General features: G+C 43.8%; 1 protein-coding gene across 6 annotated transcripts in view; it reads right to left on the reverse strand.

Moving 5' to 3' along the window:
- LOC138282472 (uncharacterized) overlaps positions 1–14,962 on the reverse strand; it is a 119,537-nt gene extending 104,575 nt beyond the window's left edge. For 4 of the 6 annotated variants that reach the window (XM_069220079.1, XM_069220077.1, XM_069220078.1 and 1 more), the window contains exon 1: positions 14,830–14,947. Coding sequence is in view for 1 of the 6 variants with exons in the window: in XM_069220081.1 (XP_069076182.1) it covers positions 14,830–14,897 (68 nt within the window). In the remaining 5 variants the exon portion in view is untranslated. Of the gene's footprint in view, positions 1–14,829 lie in introns of all 6 variants that reach the window. The other 2 variants (XR_011200959.1, XM_069220081.1) reach the window with 1 other exon arrangement.
- Positions 14,963–19,033: the final 4,071 nt, after the last annotated feature.

Consider the following 19,033-nt stretch of genomic DNA (forward strand, 5'->3'; position numbering starts at 1 on the left):
GCGGGGCTCGGACCAGGTTCTGTTACCCAGAATCCTTTGCAAACCTCAAAAAGTGGCCAAAAAAACAAGTTTTCCTCACATTTCGGTGACAGAAAGTTCTGGAATCTGAGAGGAGCCACAAATTTCCTTCCACCCGGCGTTCCCCTAAGTCTCCCGATAAAAATGATACCTCACTTGTGTGGGTAGGCCTAGCGCCCGCGACAGGAAATGCCCCAAAACAGAACGTGGACACATCACATTTTTTCATAGAAAACAGTGCCTACCTGTGGATTTTGGCCTCTAGCTCAGCCGGCACCTGGGGAAATCTAGCAAACCAGCACATTTTTGTAAACTAGAAACCCAGGGGAATCCAAGATGAGGTGACTTGTGGGGCTCGGACCAGGTTCTGTTACCCAGAATCCTTTGCAAACCTCAAAATGTGGCTAAAATACCACGTTTTCCACACATTTCGGTGACAGAAAGTTCTGGAATCTGAGGGGAGCCACAAATTTCCTTCCACCCAGCGTTCCCCCAAGTCTCCCGATAAATATGATACCTCACTTGTGTGGTTAGGCCTGGTGCCTGCGACAGGAATAGATCACACAACGGTCAATGTTGGTCCTTACAGGGAGTGCAGAATTATTAGGCAAATGAGTATTTTGACCACATCATCCTCTTTATGCATGTTGTCTTACTCCAAGCTGTATAGGCTCGAAAGCCTACTACCAATTAAGCATATTAGGTGATGTGCATCTCTGTAATGAGAAGGGGTGTGGTCTAATGACATCAACACCCTATATCAGGTGTGCATAATTATTAGGCAACTTCCTTTCCTTTGGCAAAATGGGTCAAAAGAAGGACTTGACAGGCTCAGAAAAGTCAAAAATAGTGAGATATCTTGCAGAGGGATGCAGCACTCTTAAAATTGCAAAGCTTCTGAAGCGTGATCATCGAACAATCAAGCGTTTCATTCAAAATAGTCAACAGGGTCGCAAGAAGCGTGTGGAAAAACCAAGGCGCAAAATAACTGCCCATGAACTGAGAAAAGTCAAGCGTGCAGCTGCCACGATGCCACGATGCCACTTGCCACCAGTTTGGCCATATTTCAGAGCTGCAACATCACTGGAGTGCCCAAAAGCACAAGGTGTGCAATACTCAGAGACATGGCCAAGGTAAGAAAGGCTGAAAGACGACCACCACTGAACAAGACACACAAGCTGAAACGTCAAGACTGGGCCAAGAAATATCTCAAGACTGATTTTTCTAAGGTTTTATGGACTAATGAAATGAGAGTGAGTCTTGATGGGCCAGATGGATGGGCCCGTGGCTGGATTGGTAAAGGGCAGAGAGCTCCAGTCCGACTCAGACGCCAGCAAGGTGGAGGTGGAGTACTGGTTTGGGCTGGTATCATCAAAGATGAGCTTGTGTGGCCTTTTCGGGTTGAGGATGGAGTCAAGCTCAACTCCCAGTCCTACTGCCAGTTCCTGGAAGACACCTTCTTCAAGCAGTGGTACAGGAAGAAGTCTGCATCCTTCAAGAAAAACATGATTTTCATGCAGGACAATGCTCCATCACACGCGTCCAAGTACTCCACAGCGTGGCTGGCAAGAAAGGGTATAAAAGAAGGAAATCTAATGACATGGCCTCCTTGTTCACCTGATCTGCACCCCATTGAGAACATGTGGTCCATCATCAAATGTGAGATTTACAAGGAGGGAAAACAGTACACCTCTCTGAACAGTGTCTGGGAGGCTGTGGTTGCTGCTGCACGCAATGTTGATGGTGAACAGATCAAAACACTGACAGAATCCATGGATGGCAGGCTTTTGAGTGTCCTTGCAAAGAAAGGTGGCTATATTGGTCACTGATTTGTTTTTGTTTTGTTTTTGAATGTCAGAAATGTATATTTGTGAATGTTGAGATGTTATATTGGTTTCACTGGTAATAATAAATAATTGAAATGGGTATATATTTTTTTTTGTTAAGTTGCCTAATAATTATGCACAGTAATAGTCACCTGCACACACAGATATCCCACTAACATAGCTAAAACTAAAAACAAACTGAAAACTACTTCCAAAAATATTCAGCTTTGATATTAATGAGTTTTTTGGGTTCATTGAGAACATGGTTGTTGTTCAATAATAAAATTAATCCTCAAAAATACAACTTGCCTAATAATTCTGCACTCCCTGTACGTGAGGCAGCTGTTGACCCTGGGGTGATCCATTCCTGACACAGGCACTAGGTGTAGGCACTCAAGTGGGGTAGTGTTTTTATCAGGACAGGTGAGGAGTCACTGGGTGGTAGGAATGTTGTGGATCCCAGCATATTCCTGTAGTTTGTGTGACAGAAATGCGAGAAAAATAGAGTTTTTTCTCAACATTTCAGCTTTGCAGGGTATTCTGGGTAAGAAAACTTTGGGGAATCCACACAAGTCACACCTCTGTGGACTCCCCCGAATGTCTAGTTTCCAGAAATGTTTGGGTTTAGTGTGTTTCTCTATATGGCCGCCGAATCCAGGACCAAAAACACAGGTGCCTGCCTTACAAAACCAGTTTGTTTTGCCATAGACAATTTTGATGTCTCCATAATATGATTTGGGCGGTGGAATTTGGGGCTGAACTAAATTGGTGAGCTCCCAAGAGAGCACTCTCTCTCTGCTTGCCGCCGCATTCACCTGCTCTCTGGGTTGGCCTAACCCACTATTACCCAGTTGCACGAACAGCTTGCGAAGGGACAGCAGGACTGTCCTCATCACCTCCCTCATAATGTACTGGAAGAGGAGTTTTCGAATGGGACTCCTCTGACTGAAAAATCACTCCCAGAGTCTGCGCCATTGTCCTATCCCTCAGATGCTGTCTCAGTATCTGATGTCTCAGTCTCTGATCCTATGTCAGAGCGGTCCTCTATAACCCGAGTGCAGGCAGCAGTCATCCATCAAGATGCCATCTCTGCTATTGGCTAAACTGTTGCTCTAAAACACTAGCCTACGTAGACAGTCACAAAATCGATGGTGTGTGTGAGATACGTGCAACGGTAGAGGCCACCTTACCTGCGCTTCTTCCCTCAATCAGCACGTACTTTCAAGACACTCAAAAAACACCTTGTCACATACCATTCGTCACAGTCTTTAGCACCTCCTGCGCCCAGTCCAACAATCATTATTGGTGCTCCCACTCCCTCCTCCTCGGATTCCCTCATTACCACCCAGCAAAAGTGCCCTTCATCTCTCCATAGACTTTACTAATGTACTCAGCTATTTACATAAAATACAGATGTGCTCTTTGCAGTAGGCATATAAACCTTCTGCGCTTCTTTATGGCACTAAAACTGCCACTAGACAAGTCGGACCCTTTTCCCCCCAGGGAAACCACACACATATTGACAAAAGTGATGTATATATGACAGCCAACCACCTGAAACTCAACTCAAGCAAAACCGAAATAATCCTCTTTGGCCCTCACCAAAAAAACCTGGGACCCCCCATGGTGGCCCACCACGCTAGGCCCTGCACCCACCCCCGCCAACTACGCACGCAACCTCAGCATCATCCTAGACTCCTCCCTCTCTATGACCCAACAAATCAACGCTCTTACCTCCTCATGCTTCAACAAACTCCGTATACTGAAAAGCATTAAAATGGATCCCCACAGAGACCAGAAAAACTGTCACTCACGCACTCATCAGCAGCAGGCTTGATTACAGAAACGCCCTCTACGCCGGCACCACTCTAAAACTCAAGTGCAAACTACACGCATCCAGAACTCAGCAGCACGACTCATCCTCGACCTCCACCGACACGAACACATCTCTCCACACCTCAAATCCCTCCACTGGCTCCCCATTGACAAAAGGATCACCTTCAAGATCCTCATCCTCACACACAAATCACTCCACAACACAGGCCCTGCCTACCTCAACGAGAGTCACCTTCCACACCCCCACACGAAACGTCCGTTCAGCTGACCTCTCTCTCGCCTCTGACCCCCGCATCAAACACACCACCACCGGGGGCAGATCCTTCTCCTACATTGCACCCAAAACATGGAACGCACTCACAACCCACATTCGCAAGACCCAAAACCTACTTCTTTTCAGGAAGGGCCTCAAAACCTGGCTTTTTGAACAGTGAACCTCCTAGCCCCTTTCCCTCCCCCCCGCCCCCCCCCCAGCGCCTTGAGACCCTCACAGGTGAGTAGCGCGCTTTATAAATCTCTTTGATACAGATCTACCTATATATATATATATATAAATATATATCTACATAGATATATCTATAGATATATCCATGTACCTAGATATATCTATCTACATAGATATATATATATATAGATATATACATATATTTTTTTTTTAGTTGTTGTATGGTTTCCTTGGGGGCCAAAATGGCCCCCAGGGAAACCCTACAACATCTAAAAAAAAAATTGCCCCCACAGGGGGTCACCCTGCCCACGGGCGACCCCCTGTCATTTCATTTTTTTTTTTTTTTTTTTTTAAAAAAAAAAATCCCCTGGGGGGGGGGGGGGGGCGCGATCGCGCCCCCCCCCCCTCCCCAGGGGGGACCTACCTTTTTATTTTTTTAGGAAAATTATGCCGGGGGGGGGGGGCAGCCCGTTTTCCGGGGGGGGGGGGCCGCCCCCCAAAAGTGAAATCCCTGGTGTCTAGTGGGGTTTCCTGGCCCCCGATCGCAGCTGTGCTGCGATCGGGGGCCAGGAAACCGTTTCAGAAGGCCTCGTAAGAAAGGGGAGAGTCTCCCCTTTCTTACGAGGCCTTTTCAAAATGTTTCCTGACCCGAGCCAGGAAACCTGAAAGTGTTTCCTGGCCCCCGATCGCAGCACAGCTGCGACCGGGGGCCAGGAAACACTTTCAGGAAGGCCTCGTAAGAAAGGGGAGTGTCTCCCCTTTCTTACGAGGCCTTCCTGAAAGTGTTTGCTGGCCCCCGATCGCAGCTGTGCTGCGATCGGGGGCCAGGAAACACTTTCAGGAAGGCCTCGTAAGAAAGGGGAGACTCTCCCCTTTCTTACGAGGCCTTCCCGAACGTGTAAAAGGCCGTTTTCCCCATGAAAGCAGGAAGCGGCCGCAAGGCTGCTTCCTGCTTTCATGGGGAAAACACCTTTGCAACGTCAGCGCGCCTCGCGGCGCGCTGACGTCACAAAGGGGCGGGTGGGGGGTGGGGGGCGGGGGGAGACACGGTAGCTTCCGTGTCTCCCGGGGGGGGGAAAAAAATAAAAAATAAATCCTCGGGTGCGACGCACCCGAGGATTTATTAATGCCCTTCCTGGTGTCGGCCACTGGTCGTGACCCGCACCAGGGAGGGTGTGTGGGCGTCGGCCAGTGGCCGACGCCCGCATTTAAGAGATTAAAACTGTTATCACACATATTGCGATAATCACATGTGAAAGCAAAAGTTTTGAGTGCAGACATAAAGGTGGTCATTCCAACCCTGGCGGTCCATGACCGCCGGGTTGGAGGACCGCGGGAGCACCGCCGACAGGCCGGCGGTGCTCCAATGGGCATTCCGACCGCGGCTACCGGCAACACTGGCGGGCTCCCGCCAGTGTACCGCCGCCCATTGGAATCCTCCAAGGCGGCGCAGCTAGCTGCGCCGCTGAGGGGATTCCGACCCCCCCTACCGCCATCCAGTTCCCGGCGGTCCGCCCGCCGGGAACCGGATGGCGGTAGGGGGTTTCGCGGGGCCCCTGGGGGCCCCTGCAGTGCCCATGCCACTGGCATGGGCACTGCAGGGGCCCCCGTAAGAGGGCCCCTAAATGTATTTCACTGTCTGCTGTGCAGACAGTGAAATACGCGACGGGTGCAACTGCACCCGTCGCACAGCTTCCACTCCGCCGGCCCGATTCCGAGCCGGCTTCATCGTGGAAGCCTCTTTCCCGCTGGGCTGGCGGGCGGCCTGAAGGCGGCCGCCCGCCAGCCCAGCGGGAAAGTCAGAATTACCGCCGCGGTCTTTCGACCGCGGAACGGTAACCTGACGGCGGGACTTTGGCGGGCGGCCTCCGCCACCCGCCAAGGTCCGAATGAGGGCCAAAGTCATACACTAATTCATCATGCATTTGTAATATCTGCAGGACGTTGTGCTTTCCAACACTACATTCCTCCTGGCAAAAAGTCTAAAGCTTGTATTATGATTGCATATTCCTCAATTACGTCCCTTGGACCTTGCTTGCCAGCTTTCCTTATGTGAGCTAATATTCTTACCTCAGCTAAAGGTGGTGTTTTTAAAATTGTTCTGCCCTTAGGGCCTAAATTGTGTATCAATAGGGCTTTCTTTTTTCATTGGTGAACATATCAATATCAAATGCATCCATGTACGCTTCAAAGGATTCCTTCCATTGTGTCCACTCTAAAGGTGGTTCGCTAAGCGTTGTCAAAAATGATGTCAGAGATGAAATGCCTTCCATGATAATTACAAATTAGCTTGATATAGGCACCTGGATGTTTTCTTCCATTGGATACACTTTCCATGCATGCAATTTCATGACACAATCACTTAAGTGCTCAGCGGTGGCCTTGAAATCATATTTGTATTTCAAATTTAAATTTTCCTCTAATTCCTGACTCCAAAATTGCTCCGCCTGACTTTAAAATGGTAGCCTGTTCAAATTCCACCAGTGTCCCAAATCTTCCTGACTTAAAGGAAGGCAGAATTGTTCAAATTCTACTTGTGTCAGGATTTTTGCCATGCTTCAGAAAGGCAGCCATGACACCCTGTTGCACATGCATGCTGATTTCCATAATGGCAATATTTTACTGGCCCTCATCTGGATGCAGGAATAACACTGGTGGTGCGCTGGACAAACAGACTACCAGGAGTCCGGAAACATGCCTGTAATGCTGGCTACCTCCAAAGTGTGTTGCAGACTGGCCATTGCTTTATTACTAACCCAGCATGCAAGGGATGCCACAAGGGATTCTGATGATATTGCTTCGTATCTGCTCGTTGCCACTGAAAAAAAAAAAGAAGCAAATGAGGTAGGTAAAAGACTTTATTTCCCTATTTTAGGCCACATGTCTAGGTGAGGGACCGCTGCCCCTCCACACACATCCAGTTCCCAGTAACCCTCTTCCAGTGAATCCTCAGTTCCAACGTTCTATGGAATTTGCCACGCCCACATTCAATCATAGAATCACAGAACCACTTAACACTCTAGAGAACCTTGACTTGGTTATTGTAGCAGGTTCTACGCAGGCCTTCAAAAGACAATGGGTTTGCATACATGTAATCGTGCAATTTGCAATACTGCTTTTCCAATTCCTCAAAAGAGGTTGTTTTGCTACTGCTTGGTAAACTGTTGATCTCTGAAGCTGGGAGAATTCATGAATGGCTATTAGTACAAGGTAATGATGATACCCACACCCTACTGAAAATAATTATCCCTGTAACCTACCTCTGGCTGAGAGCATACTACCTCCTCAAGATCTCATATTTCAAAAAGGAAAACAGATATTACAAATCCACATTTTGATTAACCAGGTTTAAGATAAAGCTGCCTATGAACTGAAAAAGAGACAGATTGATTGCTGCCACCTTAAAAAATGATTGCCAAAATTTAAGAAAAGTTAGCGCCGCATTTGTGTCAATTCTTTTGACATAAAAGTGGTGCTAATCCAGCGCCCTATTTATCTTTTGTCACCAGAGCAGTCTAGCAACAAAATTACTGAGTTAGCGTCATTTTTTCAGAGCGCCACCTCACCTTGCGTCGTATAATGACAAATTATATGCAAGGTAGGAGTTCCCTCCCAAAAAATGATGCTAGCCTACTAGTTCCATATTTACAAGCCGACGGAAAAATGATGGACGCATAGGACTGGGTCCAAAAAATGATGCTAATTCCGATTAGCATCAACATTTTAATGCCTGGTCAGACCAGGTGTTAGAAAAAATGGCCCCAGCACCAACAACATAAGGGAAACACACAGAAGGAATACTGGCAAGCAACTGGGCAACATGGACCTGTTACTGCTGCAGCTCGGCACCCCTAGAAGACAACAGCAACGACGTCAAGTGCCACCAGCACCACCGCAGCAACCTCAAACACCACCACTGCAGCCACAAAGGTAGCTCAGAAGGAGGGAGAGGATATTTTGCCAGCGCGCTCCATCCTTGGCCTCAGGGAAGAAGAGGAGATCCGACTCTACCATTTGAAGCGGAAGCCCATGGTACGGCTCCTCCACCACATTCCTCCTGACATCACCACAAGAGTGGAAAGCAACACAACCATACCACCCATGACCAGACTCCTGGCTGTCCTACACATGGTGGCCTCAGGATCTTTCCAGACCACTGATGCAACAGTGGATAGTCTCTCCCAACCATCCCTTTCTGCCTTCCTTCCTATGGTCCTGGACGCCATTATCTGCCTCACACCCCACCACATCCGGTTCCCGAATACCCAGCATCTACAGCAGGAGAGCAAACTAGGATTCTACCAAATTGCTGGGTTCCTGCATGTGCTGTGTGCAATGGAGTGCACCCATGTCCGACTTGTCCCTCCTGCTGCAACGGAACCCCTCTACAGGAATCGCAAACACACACACTCAATTCAATTCAATTCAATTAAACTTTATTTGAATACAAAGTATTCATAAATGTATGACACAAATGCAAATACAGTGTAATAAACAGCATCTTTAAAATCAATAAAAATAGTTCATGAAACAATTTAAAATAGCATATAACAGTTGTATTACCATACAAACATAGGACTATGAAAACCTTCAATCCATGTGCAAAGAATGCCGAGCACACACTGCTCTTGTCAAAATGGCTCCCACATGACCTCTTCATCGGCCAGCTCAACCAAAGCCTCAAAAGCTTCCCTACAATTGTTGACCACGTGTTTCCTTACAAGGGTATAAAAAAAAGCCTTGTATATATTAAATTATATTTACAGAAGAATGTAAAGTGCAACATTGTTTGCCCAGCCCTCCCATCACACGGGCAGGGTGTGCATGCAAGACCAACACTATAACCCAAGGGGAAACTTAACAAATAATTAATTGTCCCAGCTCTAAGTGGAAATAGCAGGCTCCGCTTCCATCGACCCATCGGTCTGTTCATGTACCCTTCCATCTGATATGACATAAAGAAGTCAATGTATGTAGCCACTCTGGGCTTTTTTCTCACTGAGGCAAATCTTGCAGTATCCCTCAGATTCTATACTTTCCAATATAGTTTTTTTTGTTAACATTGTAGACAGCCTCGGGATCCCTAAAAGCATAAAATAAATCTGACTTATGCAAACATGACACCACATAGGATAGTCAAGGAATCTCCATATCCTTGTCACAGCTTAGACTGTCCTTTAAGATATCCCTTGTGAGACTTGCATCTTTATTCTTCCAAACTGCAAGCCAAAACAAGGGCAGACAAGTGGCAATATAATCCTCCACGAAGTGGAGACACAGTTCTCCATGACAGATCACAGTAAGGGGAGAGTTGGGAGCAGCCACCACCCTTCAATAAAATCTATTCTCCTCCAATTGAATTGCGGCACATTTCTGAAAATCCCACACCGCTGCTCAGTATGTTACAGAGGCTAAACTTTGCATGTTATATATTTCTAAGAGGGGGACAAGAGCACCCCCACCATTGGTCTGGACTAGGTTAAACAGAGAGGAAGTTACCATAGCTAATTTTACCCGGCTATGAGTGAAATGCGGAACCCAACTGCCGGTGTTTGCAAATAACACCCCTAAATGCGAGAAAGTGCTAGTGCATTTCAAAGTGTTGGAACCAATTTTCACTGTGGGCAAATTTAATTTCTTAAAACCACGGGCCATTATATAAGATTTAATACAAATTAGTCAATAGGTCAAGATGTCCCACAAAACCAACAAACCCATTGACTAAAAGATGGAGTGCGTTGGGGGTATGTGCCATCAAAACAGCATCCTCAACGTATAATAAAATGTCAATGGGGAACCAATAACAGTTGGGAGGTCCAGGGTTATGTTTTTTATTAAGAGATAAAGATTTTTTATATATAAGATGTGTTGGACATGGCCCTTTTTGAAGGGTCATCCCCAATCTTTTTGCCTCCTTCCTCCTCTTTTTTCTGACCAGTTTTTGTTGGCTTTAGGACTGCTAACCAGTGCTAAAGTTCATATGCTCTCTGTGTCAATTGTATTGTTGATTGATTTATCCATGATTGGCAAATTTGATTTACTAGTAAGTCCCTAGTAAAGTGCACTAGAAGTGCCCTGGACCTGTAAATCAAATGCTACTAGTGGGCCTGCAGCACTGATTGTGCCACCCACATAAGTAGCCCTGTAAACATGGCTCAGACCTGGCACTGCAGTGTCTGTGTGTACAGCAGTTTTAAACTGCCAATTCAACTTAGCAAGTGCACCTACTTGCCATGCCTAAACCTTCCCTTTTTCTACATATAAGGCACCCCTAAGGCAGGTACTAGATAGCCCCAGGGGCAGGGTGCAGTGTATGTTAAAGGTGGGACATGTACTGATGTGTTTTACATGTCCTAACAGTGAAATACTGATAAATTTGGTTTTCACTGTTGCAAGGACCATCTCTCTCATAGGTTAACATGAGGCCTCAATTTAAATACCATTAAAGTGCAGATTCCCTTTGAGAGCAGATAGAAATTTGGAGTTTGGAGTCTCTGAACCCACAATTTAAAAATACACCTTTTGGTGAAGGCGGTTTTTAGATTGTTGGTTTGAAAATGCCACTTTTAGAAAGTAGGCATCTTCTTGATTAAACCATTCTGTGACTCTGCCTGTTTGTGGATTGTCTGTCTGGGTCAGTTTGACAGTTGGGCTATTTGTGAATCCCCTATAGACAGTGAGGCAAAGGGAGCTGGGGTAAAGCGTGCATATCCTGCTGAGCCATCTGTGCTAGAGTGGAGGGAGAAGTTATCACCTGGCGTGTGTCTGGGGCCTGACCTGGGCAAGGCAGGATCTTTTGAACAACAGAGACTTTCCTTTGAAGTAGACCTACTTCAAAGGCTGAAAGGGATATAAGTATGGGACCTAAAACCCCTGAAAATTAGATTTCTTCAAGATTACTTCTGGAACCAAGAGGAACCTCTGCCAAGGAGAAGAGCGGGACATCTGGAGGAGGAGTACTGTCCCTTTGCCTGTGACTGTGCTTTGCTGGGTTGGCCTGCAGCCGCTGCTTCTGCCTGAGAGAGGACAAATACTGCCTTTTGTGTAGCTTCTTACTGTTAAAGAATCTCCAATGGCTTGAATTGAGCTTGCCTCTTGTTGCTGAAGTCTCAGGGACATTGAAGACTTTTCTCTGCCAGCACCTGGACTCACTGCTGAAACTCCTGCCCTGCCAAGTGGTGCCCTAACCTGTCTCTGGGCCCTTGAAAGGTAAAGATGGTGGAAAAGCACTGAAATCCACGCAAAGACTGCCAAGCAGAGAAATTTCCGATGCACCATCTGCAACGTGGCTGATAAACGATAGACCACCGGCCTCACGGCTGAAATCAGTGCTCTGCCTGCATTGTGGCTGGAAGATCAATGCATCACAGCTAGAGAAACTACACACAACACCCACTAGCAGCTGCTGATAACGATGCAAACCCCACGCACTGCAGTTTCCTAACACCATGCAACCAGATTTCAACGCAACATTGCTGGGTGTGAAAAATTGACACAAAGCCTGGTGTACCCGAGATGCCCACCGGGGAATCGACACATCACTCTCTTACAGGAGAGAGAAAATCTAGCACGCCGACCCGAATGGAGAAGAAACAACGCACGGTCTTGCTTGCGAGTGAGAAATCGACGCATCGCTGGCCTTTTTCAATGCACGCTTGCCCACACAGTTTTATTTTTTACGCAAACCAGGTACTTTGTATAACAACAGCGTTCTCACAGTTTTCTATGGATTAAGACTCTTAGGCTCTCATTACAACCGAGGCTACGGGCGCCAGAATACAACCATTGCTGGCGGTATGTTTGGCTCCTTTTCACGACTTTTCCACTGGGCCAGTGTTACCGTCCCCTGGCCCAGCAGAAAAGTCACATCAACATTGCTGCCGGCTCGTAATAGAGCCGGCGGCAAGGCTGATGTGCAGCAGGTGCAGTAGCACCCGTCGTGTATTTCACTGCCCGCAATTTGGGCAGTGAAATGCCCGATGGGGCTATGCCTGGGGGGCCCTGCACTGCCCATGCCAAGTCCATGGGCAGTGCAGGGGCCCCCAGGGGCACCCCTAGTCCCCTTACTGCCAGCCTTTCCATGGCGGTGTCTACTTCCATGGACAGGGTGGCGGTAAGGGGAGTTGAAATCCCCTCGCGGATTACGACCACCGGGACTGCCATGGCGGTATACCACCAGTCCCGGCGGGTTCCGCCGCTGTCAAAATAAGGTGACTAGCACCCACAGCCTGTTGGCGGTACTAGTGCCACTATAGCCCTGGCGGTCACCGGTTATAATGAGGGCCTTATTCTTTTGAAAATTAATATCTTGACTTGTGTGTGTTGGATTTTTTTCGTTTTGGTCTGTTTGGTTTAGGTACATATTCCCTATTTTTCAAGACTGGCGGGGAGTCCATTTTGTAGTGTTTTCACTGTATTAATGTGTGTGTTAGTATAAATACTTTACACATTGCTTCTGGGGTTAAGTCTTTCTGCTCGTGCCAAGCTACCATGGGGGTGAGTGAGGTGTGTTTCTCCTTTACCCTGAGTTGAGTGAGGGACCCTGCTTGGACAGAGTGCAAACTGACTGCCAACCAGAGGCCCCATTTCGAACAAGATGGATAAAAGCGGGGAAAGGAAACATCATTGTCTCACTCCTCGATGAACCTCTATGTGGTTTGTGACTTCATCCTTTTTATTAAATCTAACCCTGGCCTTCATATCCATATGCAAGTATGCCAGAAAATGACCCAGTGTTTTATCCAGCCAACAGATTACAAGATCTGACAAAATCTTAGAACGGTTCACACAATCAAAAGCTAAGGTAAAATCCATAAAAGCCCAAAATTCCTAAACCCGTACTGACAGGAGTACAAAACAGACTTCTCATTAGCCTATTCCTTTATCCTATTGAACAAGACTCTACCTAGAATTTTTACTGTTGTATCAGTCAGGGAAATGGGCCTATAAACAGCTTGGTTGTGAACGATCCCCTTTTTTAAAAATTTGAATTATTATAGAGGTAGACCAGGAACTTGGTAGGGGGCTATGGGTTAAGCTGTTAAAAACATTCATCAACAGAGGAGCCAAAACTCAGAACTAATTATATTAAGTCAATTGTAACACTGTTGGGTCCAGTAGCCTTACCCCTTAGACTCTGGGTGATTGCCTTGTGGACCTCATCCTGAGTTACTGCAGGCCCACTCAAATTCGGTGCAATCGTAAAACCCACTTGTGGCTTGAGAGGCAGCAAAATGTTTTGCAAAGTGAGATTCCCAGGCCTCACTGGAAACATAGACAAAACACAGAAGAAATAGCAGAGCACACAAATTCTTTTAGTCCTATTCAAATATTTAAAAGCCGAATAAGGCTTGAGGAACAAAATTTAGATTATTTTTTAGGTGATTTGCTCATTATTAATGGCAAAGGTGTAGGTTCTCTTATTGACATATATATCTATCAATTCTTTTATACATATAAAACTTTTTTGAAAACATAGAACATAGAGGACAAGTCATTATATGACAAACTAATACAGTAAAAATACATTATATTGTAACTAACACAAAAAACATAAACTGTTCTTATTGAAATGACTCCATTCCGAAGAATTGTTGGGCACAAAGATCACACATTAAGCCCACATGTAGTGTCAGCCGACACGAGTTGCATCCAAAGCAGGACTTCTTCAAGGCTGATAAGTTATGTAACAAAAACATTGTATTACTGCTTAACATTATTTGATATAAAAAAATTTAATTATACACTGTGAATAGATGAAAAGTAGATGAAAAAACACACCCATTCTTCAAAAGAGTGTGATAATGATAAAAAATGTGAACAAAGAGAACCAACACCAGATATCAAAGATCCTAAGTATTTCGAAATTGTCCATTAATTAGCCAGAAGTATATTAGAGTGCCCAAGCCAAGAAAGTGCAAATGTTTTATGTGCAAGAATTATAAATTGAACAGAAATATAGTAATTCCAAAAGTAAAATAAACTCTAGATAACGGACCATCACCAGGGTGGTAATGTTCACTGCCCCCCCCAAAAAAGGAAGAAAAAGTACATTAATCCTCCATATGTTAATGATATCAAAGATGTTATCTGAAGCTATAAATATAAATAAGGACCAGGTCACAAACTAAAGTTTAATACTTTACAATTAAAATATTCTAAAATACTCTGATCTCACACAGACCTTCATATCAGTAGCCTCTCTGCCCATATTGTCCTGGTATTTCCAAACAATTTGTGCCTTGTTGGAGAGTTCTATTTTATCTCGTAAATCTCCACTAAAACAAAAGGATAATAGTCTTATCCACCTCATAAATAGGGAACAAACAATCTCTGAAAGTTATTCTGCCAACCTATTTACAAGAAACCACACACATTATTACCGTTTGTGGGTTATAAACTGAACCCTGTTATTTTTAGATGTTTGCTAAAATGCAATTAGAAAATATTGAGCAACAAGATAAAGTCCATGCGACTGTAAGGATGATCAATCACATGATCAGTAACTACTATGAACTTCACTTTTATTTAAATAATAATCAATATCTATATATAGCCATAAATATAACGCTGTACAATCAATGGCATGACAGCATATATTCTATGGAAAAGTCTTAATATAACAAGCATTCTAATTTATATGTAAATGCGGGCCTTTTTAAAAATATCGATATCCGTAGATACCTGTATATTATTATAACGAACCTTGTTAGTACGCCTACTGCTCGCCTCTGTTCAAAACAGAATGTAATTCCACGCAATAAGAATGCCATTTTATATAATCCTTATACCAGACGGCATGTATCCAATGCCGATACAGGATGTAAACACGTCAAAGGGACGGAAATGAAGTGTTATGGAAAGCGACGAAGTCCTTGAAAATCACAAAGGAAATGTGGTGGCCATCTTAAAATTTAATGTGTTTAGCTATATAGAACAGCAGTATGAAAAATGAGTCGTGACCTGCCATTAGTACGACTCCTACTCTCCGTCCAAAACAACATCTAGCCTACACAATGAGATCACTGTCTTTTATCATCCTTACACAAACCAGCATGTATCAAATGCTGATATAGGATGTTAGAACATCCTTAATGGGAAGAAAATAGAGTATTGTAGAAAGCGACAATGTCCTTGAAAATCACGAAAAAAACCATAGCGGCCAGCTTGAAGTTTGTTAAGTTTAGCTATATATTAAGGCAGTGTGAAAAATAAATCGTGATCTGCCTGACTGAAGGATCAATTTGATGAATCACTAAAATGTATGCCTAATGGCCCATATAAACTTAAACAATAATCTGTCTCTAGTACGAATATACCACTGCGGTGATGGATAAATTGCCATAGGTGCAATAAAAACCAATGGTAAAACAATCACCATAGTAAAAACGCAAAACACCCATATGTTAAAAGTGCCAAGAACCACACCCATAACAAAGGAGCAAAAGAGAAAAACTTTTTGATAGTATCTCAAAGCAGGACAGTCCCCACAATGCAAAGTTATAAGTTATCCGACATTAAGTCACATTATTCAATAAAGCTTAATCAAAAAGTATAATTTACATATAGATCATAATTCTGACTATGTACAAAAACAATATAATTTATAACATTGATAGATGACCTTCTTTAAATGCACATCTATACATACACAATTATAAAAAGTGATACAGTTCATCATCCAGGTTCATCCTCAGTTCTATGGTTCCTAGCCTAATGATCCATTTTGCCTCATTCCTCCTTAGGTCCAAAGTCCTATTTCCACCCCTGGGATTCGTTGGAGTGTGGTTAATGTCCATGTATTTTAATGTTGGAACTTCTGTGCCTACATGTCTTTGATTCATATGACGTACCACTGGTGATGCCATGTCATTATTTCTAATTGCACAAATGTGCTCCTGAATACGTTCCTTCAAGGGCCTGATGGTGCTACCCACATAGATTTGGCCACATTCACATTTCAAGATATATACAGTAAATTTAGTATTGCAATTAGTGAAAGTTATGATTTTCTATGTGTTACTTCCATTAAAGCTAAATTCTAAAGTCCTATGCAATGCTAAATTACATACATTACAGTGACGACATCTGTAAAAACCATACATTTTTTCAGGAAGCCATGTGGATTTATTTTCCTTTAAAGGACGTAAAAAACTCTTACATACATGATTCTTTATGGTTATCCCTCTTTTATGAATCATTTTCGGCCTTCTAATAAGTATTTCTGCAAGCGTGCTCTCTGTTTGCAATATATTCCAATGTTTGCATAAAATGCAATGTATGTTCTGAGTGTTTTGGCTATGTGGCGTACAAAAATTAACATTTGCACATGGCAAACTGTGTCGCAATTTGGTCTGTTTGCTCAATAGGGTAGTTCTACATGTTTGATTGATCTTCTTCCTTGCTGCCCCTATAATACGTTTGGAAGAACCTCTTTATAAAAATCTTTTTTCCAAACCATCTAATTCCACATCACATGTGTTAGATTCACTACAATTTCTTTTGAACCTAGTCATTTTTTGTATCATAACTTATCAGCCTTGAAGAAGTCTAGCTTTGGACGAAACATGTGGCGGCTGACGCTACATGTGGGCTTAATGTGTGATCTTGGGGCCCACAATACTTCGGAATGGAGTCATTTCAATAAGAACAGTTTATGTTTTTTGTGTTAGTTACAATATAATGTATTTTTACTGTATTAGTTTGTCATGTAATGACTTGCCCTCTATGTTATATGTTTTCAATAACATTTTATATGTATAAAAGGATTGATATATATATATATGTCAATAAGAGAACCTACACCTTTGCCATTAATATTGAGAAAATCACCTCAAAAATAATCTACATTTTGTTCCTTTCAAGCCTTATTTGGCTTTTAAATATTTGTATATGACTAAAAGAATTTGTGTGCTCCGCTATTTCTTCTGTGTTTTGTCTATGTAACTGTTCTTCTGTTTTTGGAATTCCAGGACGCACATCATGGCAATGATGTGCTTTAGTGTACGAGCACCTTCAACTATGACTATATGTAGAGGATTTTGGGAATGTGCATAGTTTGTCTTTCTCAGTGTTGCCATTTCTTGTGTTCTATTTAACTCACTGGAAACATGGCTGCTCTATGAAGGCGCTGCCTGATTTAAATGCTTCATGTTATTCACTGCTTCCCAAAGAACTTACCATCCTTCTTTTAGACCACTGAGGACAGGGAATCCCAGTGAGACTGAAGAACTTCCGCCTTCCTCTTGTTTACGGCCTGCTTGTAAGCCTTCCTCCTAAAAACCACCTCTACTCGCTCCCTGAGTTGGTGTGCCAACACCTTAGGCAGATAGCAGTTGGCCCTTCTACATTCCTGATCAAACCCCCCAGGCAAAGTACTACCTACATGTAGAGGGCGCATCAACTTTGCTTTGATGCATTCACACAACTTAGAGAAGGGATTAATAATGTTTGGGTTCTCACTATTTTTTGACAAACAGACCTCTACCAAATGAAAATTCTCCCTTACCATATCCCTAAAATGTCGGCAAGGGTCTGGCACCCTCCAAACAAGGCGCAAGGCATCAGTAGGTGGCTCGATTGTAATGATAGCACTCTCCTGTCTAAAGTTGGAGGTAAGGTAAATGCTGCTTCTATCATGTTATGATCACCGAAAGTAGAGGGAAGAACCTTACTATACAGCAATAGGTCTTCCAAGTTCCCTGATATAAAGATGTAATCAATTATCGAAGAGCATCCTCAGCCCCTAAAAGTTGGAACCAGGAGGGTGTCTAACGGGGCCACCTCCATCACACTATTAAGGTCATAAGCTGCCAGATAGTCCAACAGCTCCACCCCTCGAGAATCTGTGAGTCCCAGACACACTATTGGGACATTAACTGTTTCTATTAAGTCCCTCGAGGGCTTCAATGCCAATCCTGTTTTGCAGAGATGAAATGGAGTCAAATAGGCTCTGGAATTTTTAATTCAAGATATTAATAAAATCATTATTACAGTATAAAAATCCATAAAATACAATATCACATCCCTCTTAAATTTAACAGCCTGAAAACTCTTGCTATTGGTTTAGATAGTTTCACACAACCCCCAGCAGAAAGATTCACCCTAATTGATAAACCACCTACAGTCCTGAGCGAGATGGGGTAGATGAGATAGTAAAACATTCAAACCTGTCAAATGACAGGTTGCACATGTAGGAGGCTGGCCAGGTTTGTAGTGGGTACCCTGGGTACTTACACCTTATACCAGGTCCAGTTATCCCTTATTAGTGAAGTGGTAGTGTTCTAGCAGTTTAGGCTGATAGAGGTAGCTATAGCAGAGCAGCTTAGGCTGAACTAGGAGACATGAAAAGCTCATGCAATACCACTTATAGTTACACAGTACTTGTACACAAGTAAAGACAATACTCAGTGTTACCAAAAATAAAGTTATTTATTTGGGTGACACAGTCCCAAAAATATCTTAGAAACAATACTCCTTCTGGAGGTAAGTATTATACACAATATATACACTAGACACCAAAATTAGACAGGTAAATAGTCATAGAACAATGCAAACAATAGGAAATACTATATAATGTAATGGGAGAAAATGGGTCTAGGGGCAACACAAACCATATACTAAGAAAGTGGAATGTGAGTCACAAATTCCCTCCTAGACAAGTGTAGTGTGCGCAGAATCGCTGGCAGAGTAAGAATACAGTAAAGGTAAGTAAATTACCCCACCCCAGAGTCCAGAAAAGTACTGCAAGTTTCCTTAGGACACTCTACACCTCATTTTTGGGATTTTGCAGCAGCCAACCAAGTCTGCAAAGAACAACTGCTGGATTATTGGACCTGAAGACCTGCAAAGGAAGGGGACCAAGTCCAGAAGTCGAAAGAAGTTCCAGGAAGGACAGATGCCCCTGCCA

The sequence above is a fragment of the Pleurodeles waltl genome, chromosome 2_2 (genome assembly GCF_031143425.1).
Source record: "Pleurodeles waltl isolate 20211129_DDA chromosome 2_2, aPleWal1.hap1.20221129, whole genome shotgun sequence".
Lineage (NCBI taxonomy): Eukaryota > Metazoa > Chordata > Amphibia > Caudata > Salamandridae > Pleurodeles > Pleurodeles waltl.